General features: G+C 49.9%; 3 protein-coding genes across 3 annotated transcripts; all 3 read right to left on the bottom strand.

Moving 5' to 3' along the window:
* Positions 1 to 2,084: 2,084 nt before the first annotated feature.
* On the bottom strand, positions 2,085 to 3,638 carry COL26b_013627 (uncharacterized protein; the record flags this gene model as incomplete). The annotated part of the gene is made up of 7 exons (XM_053186222.1): positions 2,085 to 2,133; positions 2,192 to 2,637; positions 2,943 to 3,097; positions 3,161 to 3,202; positions 3,262 to 3,355; positions 3,415 to 3,447; positions 3,513 to 3,638. The coding sequence occupies 7 exons, from the start codon at positions 3,636 to 3,638 to the stop codon at positions 2,085 to 2,087; spliced, it is 945 nt and encodes a 314-aa protein (XP_053029841.1).
* A 924-nt stretch (positions 3,639 to 4,562) lies between these two features.
* Positions 4,563 to 6,030, bottom strand: COL26b_013626 (uncharacterized protein; the record flags this gene model as incomplete). The annotated part of the gene is made up of 2 exons (XM_053186221.1): positions 4,563 to 5,002; positions 5,052 to 6,030. 2 exons carry the CDS (start codon positions 6,028 to 6,030, stop codon positions 4,563 to 4,565), a joined length of 1,419 nt encoding a protein of 472 aa, XP_053029840.1.
* Positions 6,031 to 10,560: 4,530 nt separating this feature from the next.
* Positions 10,561 to 11,334, bottom strand: COL26b_013625 (uncharacterized protein; the record flags this gene model as incomplete). Its single annotated transcript, XM_053186220.1, has 3 exons — positions 10,561 to 10,804; positions 10,865 to 11,040; positions 11,092 to 11,334. 3 exons carry the CDS (start codon positions 11,332 to 11,334, stop codon positions 10,561 to 10,563), a joined length of 663 nt encoding a protein of 220 aa, XP_053029839.1.
* Positions 11,335 to 14,604: the final 3,270 nt, after the last annotated feature.

The following is a 14,604-nucleotide window of genomic DNA, read 5'->3' as shown; positions in this document are numbered from 1 at the left end:
CGTTAGGAAGAGGAGTGTACTTTAGAGTATATAGCTTGAGCCTGCGGCCCTTCACGCCATATACCCTTCGGGAGGTCGGCCGCAAGGGCGGTTGCGCCCTTGCCGCCTCGGCGTTAAATACAACAACAACAACAACAACACTCACGGCGTACTGAGACGCAGTGTCGTCCTGTTCCAAGTCATTAGCACATCTCGACTTCCCACAAACACGCAATTAGTGGCCAATTACATTCTCATCGGCCGCGATAGTGACCTCATGATCAGTCGTAGTGTTAGGTTGTAGATTGGCCTCTGTGTTTGGCTCCCCAGTCGCGAAGTTGGCCGCGATCATTTTGAGCGGAACGTGTTGGCGGGCAAACTTGGTAGGCGGGGACTTAGTTTGAGAACAGTGGAAGGATTTCTGGGAAAGACAGAAATAAGTTGCGGATCAATGAAACGCTGCGATATCTTGGGGGACACGAAGATTTATGTCACGAACACCGAGCCCCTCTTCTTGGCTGTATGCCCTCTGCCGCCGTATGCGTATTTGCGATGGACTTGCAGCAAATACCGTTGCGGTGGGCACTTTCATTGAAAACGGGAACGCTCTCCCCACGCTGGAGCGAATGATATTATGACGGCCAGGTATTGACAAGGCCTTCGTAACGCCTGCAGGCATGTGTCACGGCGTGTCTGTCTGTAACAGGAAGTCTTGTCATAGGCAAACGCCGGCTAGACCACGAGAAGCAAACGATTTACGGTCGCGAGGCTCCAGCCATGAGCTTCATCCAATAGCTATAATGACGGGGCCTACGGAAGATACAACCGCTGCATGGGATGAACCAGCATCAAAGAAGTTTTGCGGAGACGACAGACCCAGTACCCATCGGAGCTGCGTCCGCCTTCGCAATTCCAAATGGGAGAAGGCTGCGATCCCCTTGTGTCTTCATTCAACCCCACACTAGTCGGAACGAAAGTACGTATTTCCCCCTTTTACATCCCTGGACCTATTGCAACATATTCTGTCGTGAACCCAGAAGGGCCGCAAAGAGGAGAAGGGGAACTCCACGCTTCTTGTGCTGTCTAACAACTGAGCTAACATTAGGCGACACTTCGAAAAGAAAGTATGAAAAGCCCCCAGAACTAAAGAGGGAGACATTTATCTAAAATACAAGTCCACTGGTGCAGGCCGAAGTCTTTGGGCTCGTTGGATGCTTGATAGGTGAGCAGAGTTCTCTTTTGGCAAAAAAGGCGTAGGAAGAGATAGCACAAGACCAAAACGTTGGGAGAGAATGAAATCTTGTCAACTAATATTTTTCACATGCTTTGCAATTTGCAGAGCTGGCTTTAATGGCGTCTCTATGATGTGAGAAAGTTGAACGTAATGACGTATCCCAGCTGGGAATCGGAGAACCCAAATACAACTTCAAAAGGAAGCCTGATATTAATTGCAGCCCCTAGTTGAACCTTCGTGACTGTCCGCACAGATGTCAATGCTGGCGCTGTCAACTTTCTGATGTGTAGTCACCGATTTAACCAGGCGATTTCAACTGAAGTGGGGTGGGGTAGTCACTGAATCTCGCAGCGAAGAGGGCGACTCCCATTGCGCGATCACACATTTGACCCGAAATCAGAACTACAAGGTAACGACGATAGAAGCCGGCAAACGCAACTATTCCATGTCAGGAAGCGTGCATGGTATTGAGTTGCGAAAATATGAGACCCTTTCTGACCGTCATCCGCAGCTTGATGGTTCAGGTTGCTCCCCCATTATCCAACTGCATGCACCGCAACTTCACACCTAGAGGAATATCCAGTTTCAGGGACCTGCGAGAAAAACCTTTGGTTTCATTTTCAAAAGAATACACGTCAATACAAGTGATTATCGTATAGTCCGTGATTTGATCCCGCCTCCACAAGATCTAGCTTGCTAGGTTACTAACTGGCATGAATTGCCCAGTGCAACATAGCACACACGATAAGAAGTCACAAGACAGTCTGCCTTTGAAGTGCATAGGGGATCTATATTAGAAAAAGCGCAAAGACTATGAACATTTGCATGCACGATTCGCGGGCCGCACATTTGTGCACGATAGATCCCAAAGCTACGGCTGGCTCTCAGTTCTGGAAAGCTTTCGGCCGTAGATAGTCCAACTGGGAATAGTTTGTCAGTATATAATGAAGTTTTCTCAAGTGGAAATTGAAAACTGACATGGGGAAGTAGGCATGAATGTTGCGATTGTTGAAGTCCTGGCGGTTCTGGGCCATCAAAACCGTGACTTCCTCCTTGGTCCAGCCAAGCGCCCTCGTTAGAGGCGCCATGCAGATAGCTTCCCAGCCCTGGTAGAGATTCTCATTCTGCCATTGTCCAATTTCCTTATATTTTTGTTCTTTTGGCCAAGAGTTAACAGGCCATTTGAAGAGTTGCATTGTCACGTCATCGAAGCCTGCTTCCACCATCATAGCCTTGAGATCAGGGGGATATATATACTTGCGGCCAGCATTCGTCGTAGCCTCCAGTAATAGATTGCCTGTTTTCATGATAGAATGTTCTGGGGTCAGAGTTCCATCGTCAGAAAGAGGGATGCAGTCGATCTCAATGAGCTCAAGGTATCCGCCATCGCTCAAGTGGCTAGCCAGGGTTGTCAGCCGGGCGGTCTTTTGAAGCGGATGTAAACTCACTCATAACACTTCTGAATGTATGCCTTCCAGTCACTGATTGACGAATTCATCATGCGACTATGAATATAGTCAAAAGGCTCCGTCCAAGTCCAAGGCTCTTCGAGATCATCTATCTCAAATCGTACGTTAGGGGCGGTGCTAGGAAGGTTAGTCAACCATCCTTCTTAGCCCAGGCTTGAGCTCATAGCTTACAATTCAGGAAAGACGGCCGAAAGATCAAACCCGCGAACCTGGTGAAAGTCAGAAACGAGACTGATTTGCAAGTCAGTTTCTGGACCAACCTCCGCTTCAGGGTGCTGATCCCCAAAGTCCATTGCCCAGATTCCGCTTCCAGTTCCGACATCCAAAACGTTCTTGACCTTGGCGTCAGGATCATTTGGGGGAGCAGTTGCAAGCCTCCCGTCAAATGTTCTGATGAAGAGGTTGTGCTGAAGGTCTGGGCTGGGTTAGATTGGCCGCAGAAGCACTCATCCTCTATACATGAAACGGGAATGCGCACCGAGCCTATCGACTTCTCTATCATCGTTTGGAAGCATGTATTCTGGGGAGTTTTCGGTCAGAACTGTGGTCATGTGGTCGATTTGGTGGTACAACACGTACTGCCTTCTTTGTACCCATGGTAAGTCCGCCCGTTCTCTTGTCTGTATTCCAAGACTGAGCTAGTCACGCTAGAAGTTGACAAATTGACACTGCTCTGAAAGGCAAGACTTAGCTACCATCTGGCATCTAGTTAGCGCTCTCTTGACCACTTACAGGTGTGATTGATGCAGCATCATCGTCCTGGTTCTGCGATAGATGATTAGCTGCGCGGTGCCCACGATTCTTGGTCAGGATTTGTGAGGCGGGTGTACCGGTTCTCCCGCAGGAGCAGCGACTGCTTGATTAGCATCGTCGTCGGGAGCGAGTTCGACCTGATTGTCGTAGACGATGTTGGGCTGAGCATCTGACGCTCCGGTGTTGGCGTTCGATGCTGACATCTTAAAGATGACCGGGGGAGCAAGTTCTTCAACGAAGTGTCACCTTTTCTCGGTTTGATGGAGAGAGAGTCGCGAGGGTGAGGAAACTGGAGAAGATCGACCAGGCTTGCTTAAATCAAGTGGGACAAACAATTATTTGGCTGCCCACCAAACCCCTCTTCTTGGCTTTGTGTACATTTTGTCATCGTATGCATGTTTGCAAAACCCTGCAGTTTATCGGGACCTTCTGCAACGGAAGTCTCTCTCAAAGAGGAACATCTTCCTCGCACTGGGGCGAATGAGGCCTTGAGAGCCAAAGGGAGACAAGGGCCTCGTAAGACTGCATGCACATGTGGCATTGTGTTCGGCTGTAAGTGGAAGCAGTTTCGTTGGTACAGCCTGCTAAACCGCGATTAGAAAATGCTTCTGGGGCGCGAGGTTCCAGCCGCAGGTTTATGGTCCAATCGCTTAGCCAGAGGGGGCAGCGGAATTCAAACCCGCCGCATGGGAGGAAACAGACAGATGCTGTGGGGACGAAGACCCAGTTCACATCGGAGCAGAGCCCGCCTCCGCGGTCCCAAGAAAACCACACAGATAACCTGATGTATTTCCACTCGCCGTACGGACAAGACATACAGCCCGAGTCATTCCCGGTGAACATTGGGTCTCTTGCCTATCTCAAGACGTAGCCATCGCTAAATCCATTTGAGCTTTCTCACGGCCAAAGCACAAACCCGAATGATTTTCCAAGGCATCCGAATTCACTCGTCGGTCCCGATGTTTCGGAGACTTCAACATTCCTCGGCTCCACATGCTATGTTCCACCACACCGGTAGTGTGTTGCATTCTGTGGTGAAGTGGACTTGCCCCAACCTGCATCTATTTGAGGCTTGTTTCGAGATGTCATCTGTCACGTTGATAAGTCATTTCTTATTTGGAAGGGTCCTAAAAAAGCCACGCAAACCCCTTGCGATAGATCTTGACAATGACGCCCTTCTGCCCTGCCGCTGCCTCCTTCTCTCTCCTCGCCATCTCCACTGCAGTCTTCTCTTCTGCCACGGTCTCTTCTGGCACCCCGGTTACGAGATCCGCCGTCTTGGTCCGTACACGGTGCGATTTCTTGACGATCTTATAGCCGAATATGCAAAAGAGATAGACTGGGATGCCGATGTACTGCACGATGAAGCTCTTGTAGTCGAAGGTGCCGACGAATACTTCAATGCCCTTTGTGAAGGTGAGAATGATCAGAAAGCAGAGAGCGATGTATGATCCCCATGAGCCAAAAGGAGCACGGTAAGGGATGTAGGCAGCGTCGATGTTTTGGGCATCACGAGCTCTACAGAAGAAGATATGGGATATGAGAATGGAAATCCAGGTCAGAAGTCCTGAACCAGTCAGCATGCTTGAAGTCATCAAATGTGTTCCGATACTCACCAAATACCGTGACGATGCTCGTAAGGTTGTTGAACACCGTCGCAGCACTCGAGCTGACAGACATGTACGCCAAGCCACAGAACGCGCCGCAGAGAGCCAAAGATACAAAGGGCACGCCAGCCTTCGTTGTACGCGTGAAGATTCGAGGTGCCTTTCCATCAATTGCGATGCCATACAGCGTACGGGATGAGATGTAGATATCCGAGTTGGCGGCCGAGAAGACGAAGACCACCAAGCAGCCATTGATGACATGATCAAGGCCCTTGATCTTGGCGATCTTAATGGCTACGACGAAAGGAGAGGCTGCTGCGCTGGTCTTGGCACCGGCAGCAAAAGCAAGATCCTGACTGTCGTAGGGAACAACGAGTCCAAGCAGAAAGACCGAGATTACATAGAAGAAGACGATGCGGAGGAAGGTAAGGCGGATAGCCTTCGGCATACTCAGTCGCGGATTCTTGGCCTCGCCAACGGTGACACCCACAAGCTCGGTACCAGAGAAGGCGTACACAGCTGCAACCATCGCGCTCCATACACCAAGCAGCCGGCCCTTATCACCATCGACCTTGTATTCCGCAAATGCTCCCGGATTGGACCAGTACCTGAACCCAGGGCGATCGCCGGTCGGGCCGCCACCAACTGCAAGAATAAAGAGCAGGAGAATAACACCTACCATTATCAACACCTTCAATGACGACAACCAGAATTCGAACTCGCCGAAAGCTTTGACGCTGACGCTGTTGATGACGAGAATGAGGACGAGGGCGATGGTAATGAAGATGGCCGGGCTAACACGATCACCGACCCAAAACTTCATAATGAGAGCGAATGCGGAGAGTTGGTTCGGAGTTGCAAGGAGGTACTTGAAGAAGTAGGAGTAACCGGTGGCGAAGCCCAGCGCAGGGTCCACGAAGCGGGTTGCGTAACCACCGAAACCGTGGGATAACGGCATGTAGGAGATGATCTCGCCGAGTGCTGCCATGACGAGGAAGACTATGCAGCCGACGATGGAATAGTCTATGAGTATTCCAGCAGGGCCTGTCTTGACGAGGGCTGAGCCACTGGGTAAGTGTTATCAAGAGTCGGGAATCTCTAGCTGACAAGAGGTTCAGGATGAGACTCACGTTCCTATAAGTAAACCTGTTCCAAGCGCGCCGCCCAAAGCAATCATGGTGACATGACGAGTCTCGAGGCGTTTATGTAGGTCATGGCCTGGTTGGTTTGCCGGATCCTGCATCTCGCCAACCTTTGCGCTTTGTTGGCGAGACAAGGCCTCCATGGCTGAGGGCTCCAGTTTCTCTTGGCCCATGATTCGATTTTGTCGCCAATTTTTAAGTAAAAACAGTACCAAGTTGATGGAAGGTGGGAAGACTGAGGCTGGTGGCTTCTCGTGCAATTGAGTTGTACTTCAGGACGAAGGCAGGGACGCAGCTCTAGCCTTTGGGGCCCTATAGGCTGAACCATTGAATTGGGACATCAGGAGTTATACCAAAGACAAAGACCTTCGTAGCTTCTCTTAGGTAGTCTGTGACATTCCCAACTTGGTCATTATCTTAACCCCCGTGGGTCCGGGGTAATGGTTCGGTAGTGGGTCCCGAAGCTTGGGGAACGCGGGGAGAGCCCTCGGGTCGCCGTCCCGCGCTTGTGCCAGATAACCCACTGACTCGGCCAAGCCCCTATCTGAAGCTGATTTGATACTAGTCGTGAATGTACTGCTTGAGTTGATAACTGGATATCTTCTGACACGAAATGGTCAGGTTGCGTCAAAGGTGCCCAACCTGGAGAGAAGTTACTGCCCATGGACTCCACCAGAAGTCGCGTCCTCTTGAAACTTCCATGATATCTCCGTAAAGTCCAGTTGTCCTGCCCTTGTCCTAGAAGCCTGTTTGCTATTTAATAATGGCGCATTCGTCATTTGACATCAGCTGTGGTTCCGTTGAGCTAACAGATTTCGGGATGAAACATCTGAGAGCATGTTTGAGAGCCTATCATAGAAGACCCCCGCCGAAGTCGAAGTCTTGCGTAATCGTATCTGTCCAGAGCCAGCTTCCCGCAAGCTGATCGTCGCCAAAAGTAGACATGTTCGGTTCCCAGTCTAACAGTCCCGCAATGGACAACATCTGCTCGGATGCCAGGCCATTGGCCGTGCTGCCGGTAGGTGGATCACGGTCCTGGAGAAGCCCATCATCCGAACCTCCGATCGAGTTCATCATCAAATGCCCCTCATTTCTTTCGGATGCTGTTACCGGCCTTTCAATCCGCGACTGTGTCAAACGAAGTATCTCTTGCAGCTTTTCTAGCTCCTCTCTCCGGAATCTAGCAACAACGTTGCCACGAGCAATCATCGTGTCCAGGATTTCGAAGGCATCCTTCAAATGGTTGCCCTCTCGGTCGGGAAGGCCTGGAATGGAAGTCATGAGCGTGAGTACAAATGCAGATGAGAAAGTCTGTTCCAGGTCGAATGGCAAGAATGTTTCTACAGACAGTCAGGTTACTGACAGAAAGACTGGTGATAAATCGAAGGCCACTTACCGAGAAGATGCTGAGTTTTCAACGTTGACAGTATGCGAACAGACTTGGTCGCTGAATCAGAAGATGTCTTTAGAAGCGCCTTGATCGGACTTGCAAGGTTTCGTTGGGAATGATCCTTTCTTGCTAGAATGTCTTGTAGTAGACATATTAAAATAGGTCGTGTTGCGAGGACCACACACTATGGATGTCAGATGAATTGAAACAGATACTGGACGGTGATGACGAAATACCTGATGGTAACACAGGTTGAGGGTGGCAGAGACTCGCGAGGCAGGCTCCGAGTTGTTTAACTTAAACTCAAATCCTGCTGTGAGTTGTGGAGCGAGTCTTGCCATGTCTCTGAGAGCTTCTTGGACGTTTTTCAGAAATGAAGGGTCGAGCTTGCCGTCGACTCCATAGACGGCTATGAGATTTTCAGTTCCGTTCAAGCTGAATGTCTGTGGAAGAGGCCTTACTGTTTAAAACCTTGGCATGGAGCTTCGAAAGAACCACATGAAGACTCAAAGCCTTATACTTCTGTACAACCGGGTCTGACCGAGGTAGATGGACAGTGATATCGCTGTCCTGAATCGAGTTCGGGGCGCCCATCAACGATGATAGCTTTCGATCCAAAATGTAAATTGTCCACCAAATGCACCGCAACCTGTTGGCCTCTGTGTCGGTTAGGAGCCCTGAAAGAGGCTCACGATGCAGTCCCTGTGTCATGGCGATACGAAAAGCCTGGCCTATCTGCCTATGTCATGAGCAAGGACATCCGTCAGATAGAGATGCTTGACTTACATAGGTGTAAGCACTGTTGCGATGATCAACAGACTGCAAATATAGAGCGAGACAGCATAGTATCTCCACGGACAATACCGGGTCTTGATAGAGACCGTGGGCATCGGGCAGAAGTTCAAAGGCTCTGGTGACAAGACTGCTGCCTGGAGGACTTTGATCTGGCGTTCCTGGCACGAGTAAAGCTTTACCGAAAGCCATGATGAGAAGAAACTGGATGTACCATAATCGATCATCTGCCTTGGGCCCTGTGTTGGGACCTTTCCTATAAAAGTCATATAACCCATGCATGAAAGAGTCTTCGTCAAATAGATGGTACGTCTGGCCAAGGTGAAACTTGACAGTATTGGTGAGATAGAGGGCGTAATCGAGAGACGGAATGTCGACTGTAGGACGCGGAAGAGCTTCTCGGGAGGATGGCCAGTCTATCTTGAACGCCTGCGCGTCAACATTCAATGGAAGCTCTGGTGACTCATGTTGGCCAAGATACCCCTGGATCATGCTCAGAACCTGTTGGCTGTACGCCCAAGTTGATGAAGGGCCAAGCCATCCTGAAGCAAGTTAGTTATTTGTTTCCATAAAGTGTGTTTCATAAACTCACGCCTTCTCCCGTTTGAATCTGTTAAGAACCTGGATGGACCACTTGCAAGGGGATTTCGCATAACAGGAAAGCTTCCATGACGCCGCTCATCGAGGTCGCCACCGCCTACAACAGTCGTGCCATCATCCACCACGAACACATCATGCGTCGATGCTCGATCATGTGCCCCAAGATCTCCCGCTGGAGTAGGGCTTTGTTTTGCATCTAACATGCCTCTTAGCTTCAAGTCACATGGACCTAGTGGCCATACTCACCACGACGTCCGTCTTCGTCCACGGGAGAAGTTGATCGATTTACCCGAGATCGCTTGGATGTTGGCGAAGGCTGAAGATTATCATCGATGCCATACCCGGACTTGCGTTTGAGTTCATTTAGAAACCTTCGATTCCGGTTAGAGAGGATCACGGGCAGGGGACGGTAGCCGCCTACCTCTCAGATACCACCACTTTTCTGTCTTCCCTATCGAAAACGCACTCGGTTGCGCGACGGATGCAGTTTGTGCAAGGCTCCGAGCCCGAGCACTTGACCTTTCTTTCACGACAGCGAAGGCAGCTTGGTAACTTCAGCGTAAGATTCCAAGGAGCGTGCGCGTGGCAGAGTCCAGCAAGGGGACTTACGCGTTGCTTGACCGTTTGCCCCGCGCACTTGCGCTTCCATGATCGGCTTCGGTTTCCGCCGAATTGATGGGACTTCCTCCTTCGCCAGTCATGGTGACAGATTCAGCGATGAAACCATGAATCTCTACTCATGAAGTTGTCTCTCAACTGGCAGCATGATGCATCACAAGTAGTGAATGGCCTCGGTGAGATTGCGACCGTGGGCGCTATCAGAAACTGATCATCCGCTAAATGTTAACGAGCCACACCTGTCGTGGCTCACCCCAGTTCGATTTTGCATCTGAACTAGCGCACCCTTGTACTAAGAGGACGAGTCTAAAGTCATATTCTACCGATACCGCTGTTCAGTGCACATAGCCTAGGATTTCAATCCACACGTCGTCCTCCTGCATTCAACTTTAAACAGGTCATCTCAAGTATCTTCCAGATGTAGTCAGTCATCGCGGGGACATTCGTGTGTGTAAGATACTTTATGGCTCTCAAAGGCAGTACCGAACGGTATCAACTATCAGTTGATGATGGGGCGCCCAATGATTACAGGGCTTAGGCCTGTCGGAAGGCTCGGTCTGCTGCGCCGAAAAAGGAGCCAGGCTTTTCGCAACCTCGGCCCCTCATCCCGCATGCCTGGGTTCGCTCCGCGGTACGGGTTTGCTTTCCGAATTAGAGCTAGTTGGGAACACTTCGGAATGACAACAGTCCTCAAATTCCGGCTATCGGCTTCAATTGATACGCACATTCATGCCCGCTTGCGAGACGACTGGTCTGCTCTCGTATTGATAGGCTTGAGTTGAGACGTTGTACGAAGTCCTGGTCCTGCAGCAGGTGAGGGCCTAACGTATTGCAACGCAACGTGATCTTAGAGGCGATAACACATGGGAGCGTGCTTAGTATGTGTCAACTCATTACGTACGAGGAAGATAAAATTATGTACAGACTACATGCATGTCCACTTTGGGCTTATGGGATTGTCACCGAGTCTTGCCGCTCAGCAATTGGCAGAAGCCTTGAACTGCGCTTTCTCAGTGGTGCCTACGTTGTTGATCACAACTTGCTTCCCGTTGCTACAAGTGACACGGACGCTGACAGTGTCAACGTTGAAGCCATCACCGCTGCTTTTCTGCCAGTAGTTGTAGTCTTGGCGAACGGTACTCTGCCAGGTCTTGCCGCCGTCGGCACTGACTTCGAACTTGGTGACGGGATAGTTGTGGTTCATGACTTGCATGGAGAACCTGCATCGGATATGAGATTTAATTGAGAGATGGGCAGAAAAATAATAAAGAGGAACGTACCACCACTTAGAAGTGCCCTCCTTATTGCGGACAACTATGGGCGAGGTGATCCCGCACGGGACTTGTTCCCACTGCACTTTAATCTCACCCTTGTTGGGGTCGTCAAGCTTGGCAAACGCATCGGGGAAGAGATCCAGCTGCCCGGCTCCACAGCCTTGAGGGCACTTGTCGACGACCTACATCCCTGTCAGTTGAATTCATCGAATGACCGCATTTGGTGAACCTACCATCACCTTGATGGTATTCCCCTTGGGACCCTTGACGTTAAGGCAAGTGCCGCAGTTGCCGTTGTAGTTGGTGTATGATAGAGCGGTACCAAGCACGCTGGAGGGCAGAGTGTAGCCAGAGAATAGGCAATTTCCTCCATTCAAGTTTCCACCGTACCAAGTAGCAACGGCACTGGTTGCAGCTGCGTTCGTTCCCTGGATCATGACGGCAAGGGCCGCGCCGACAGAAAGAAGACTGTGCATTTTGGTATAAGTTGTGTGTGAAAGGATGATCCTGTTGGATGATTCTGGAAAATGAGACGGAGAGCGAAAGAAACAGCTTCCCATAGTCCAGCAGCCAGGTGCTTTTTATACGGAAATTTGGGTATTGGGGACTTGCCTGTGATGATAATAAGAAACCCAAATCGAGAAGGTCAATCAGGGTCACAAGGGATGCGAGGGTGAAGGCTAGCCACGGGCGATGATCCCACAGGAGGAGACATGTTCAAATCCTTCAATCTATCCGCCTTACCCCTCGGCATGTTTGGGTGTCGTCTTCTAAGAGGTCGAGAGTCTAGTGTCAATCAGAAACCCGCTACTCCCACCCGGTATCCCTCCTGACAACCTTGGTGAGACTCCATGTCGCAAATCTGCAGTCTAATTTGCCGGACTTAGGCCAAGAACGCGGAGTCAGCGGGAAAGTCGATATTGGAATGCCCCAGGTGGTGATGTGATATCGTGTTGCAGGCGGTCTTTTCGCTCGAGAACTGACGCTAGCCACGGCCCGTCATCGTCGGCTTCGGCTCCTTCCCTAATTTATGGTGACATGGCTCTAAGGCTACATTCAGTAATGCCCGCGCGCCTGTCGTACGGTTCGTGGCAGGGCTACGATTTCTCCTTGGTGGGAAGAGGGTCGGTTTTGAATGGAATTCATTTAAAGTTTCACAGTTACACTAACACGGTTGAAACTAAACCAAAAACACGCGAATTCACCGTGAGTCCAGACCACAGTGGATTGAGGGCATGAGTCGTGGTTAAGTGGAAACATCCGTATTCAGACCATCAAAATCCAGCCTGGTAGTTCGCTGCATGTCCACTTTTGTTACCACCTGGACGGGCCTTGAGGTCGGTAACACGGAATTGGGAGCTAGCGTCAAATGCCATCCCTCTTACTTTGCCATGCTGGGCTGAGAAACATGGATGACAGGTTGACAGGCCCTGACATCGGCATTACTGCATATCGGTAGGCTGGGTAAAACGCTCCGCAGTGGTCGCCGGTATGCTTACACGCATCCTACTAGATGTCTCGGTGCCCGAGCATGTCTTGAACCCGTCGCCGGACTGTCCGAGATAGATTAAAGCTGAGAACCCATGACCCTGGCTTTCGGAAGGCTGTTTTGACCAAACATTGTCCCCGCGAATATCGCTTCTTGACTGTGATGGGATTCCGCTGGAATTGTGCACGGAGTTTATCGTATGAAATACTTATAGTACGTCTTCGTTGAACTTACTGCTTTTTCATGATTTACTACATGAGGCGTCCTGGAGATATCGTGGTCAATCTTGGGGTTTTGGATGATATATCAAACCAAGGTCGTGAATTTCGCACTGATTCAACTTTCACAATACTTCACCAAAGAAACGACCCGTGTGCGGCTCACTCAAACTCACATAGTGTGCCTCGATTGGCCTTTGTCAATTGAGAATCTGGAGGGAAACCATGGCATGATGAATAATAAGCCGTAGCCGAGACAGTTTGAGAGACTCTGTCTCGGTTCGATAGTGGGAATCAGGTGACAGTAGGACTTCTGGTATTAATTGATGTCATTCGAGAATATTTGTCTCGTATCTGAGAAATGAAAAAGAAAATCCTTCCGACTCAAATGAGACCAGGTCTAAACAGGTATGATGTGAAAACCGTCCCGCTATGATGCATCTATGAAAGTTCGTCAGGAGTAATTCGTTCACACATATCCTATGTACATGTGCGCAGCTTCTTTGACTGCGCCTTAGTTCTATGTTGATTTTCATATCGGCAATGATGAAGCGACCCGAGACATGGTACAGTCGGATCATCGACCCAAACTTTGTGTACTGTCAATGTCTAACTACAGCTGCCGATGAGTTGTTTGAGCTATACTTCGACTCCAGACTTTTGCGATCGGGTCGATGAGCTCGGAGCAACGTCCTCAAGATCTTGCTCTTCAATTGTTGGCAACGTCATGATATCGAATCCAGTCATTTCGGACGCTCTCATTGGTGTTTTGACTGTTGACTTGTAATTATAACCGTTGGACTTATCGGAGTAGCCAGCTCTGCGGCTGGATCGGAAGTAGGGTCTGAGAGACGGTAGGCTTGCAACGAGTAAACCGATATTGACATCCAATTCGCTCCACAGTTCTGCGAGGAAATGATGTGAGCAGGTGGCTAACATGAAACCATCTATGAAGGGCTGGTGACATACCAACTAGGCCGAAAGGTAAGTAGTCCACAGAAGCTGTTTGGATAGTGATGAACCTCACTAAGGAGAAGGTCATGTTGATGATGCCGAGCCCGAACGTGCAATAAACGCCTATCTTGAGCGCTTTTCTGATCTTCAGGTCGGGAATGATCAGCCACGGGATTGAGAAGACTGCCCCAAGGTTCACGTTAGCGCACAGGCCGAGAAAACGTTTAATTAATAGAGCTTACCGAGAATGTCCCCGAAGAAGTGTAATGCCCATCCGACTTGGAACACGATTGCCGGGGAAGAAGCCGAGCACATAACATTTTCTGTTCCTACTACCCTATCCTCAACAGCCCTTAGGACAAAAGTCAGCATTGCCGAACTGAGCAGATGTGGAAGGACAAGTGACTCACCAGTTCTTGCTGAGAGGTAAGCAGATTGTGAAAAGCAACAACATGCTAGTCAAGTATGCCAGCCCTGTGTAGACAATGACAACCCACAGCAACATCCTGCGCCAATACATGAAGACAGGGAAAAGTTGGACGTAGACGGCAAGGAGCGCCCCCTTGCATAAGTAAAATGTCGTGAAGAACGGTATGCTGCTCGCCCAAAATAACTAACAAACAGCCATTAGTGTTGATCACAAACCCAAGTCATGATTGAGTCACTTGGGGTAGAGGCTTCTTACCCTCATAACTTTGATCACATCCTCATCACTGCCGTCATAACCATCTAGGGTGATTTTGATGTTTTGCTTCAAAGCCCCCATGACCGTAAACTGGATATCGAATGAGGCCGTGGCTACCGCGGAGCACCAGGCAAGGCATAGAAAGTAATCGCTCGGCATAAGCTTCCTCCCTTGTATGTTGATCCGGAGATGAAGGGACGCAGCAATGACTACCCCCGCGGTGAGAATGGTCACCCATCCTGTGGTCTATTCGTGTGCCATAATTGTCAGCCAGGTATTTCCTCAGTGGGGTTTCGGTCTCTTCGAGGATTCGGGGTAGGGATTTGACATACTATAATCGTTACCGCCTTCGGGGTCGGGAAGTGAGCCATCATCCATCGTCACATCTTCACATCACGTT

The sequence above is a fragment of the Colletotrichum chrysophilum genome (assembly GCF_026319265.1).
Source record: "Colletotrichum chrysophilum strain AFK26 chromosome Unknown scaffold_242, whole genome shotgun sequence".
NCBI classification, from domain to species: Eukaryota; Fungi; Ascomycota; class Sordariomycetes; order Glomerellales; family Glomerellaceae; genus Colletotrichum; species Colletotrichum chrysophilum.
The sequence above is the reverse complement of the archived record's forward strand: the minus strand, read 5'-3'. Positions and strand labels throughout refer to the sequence as shown.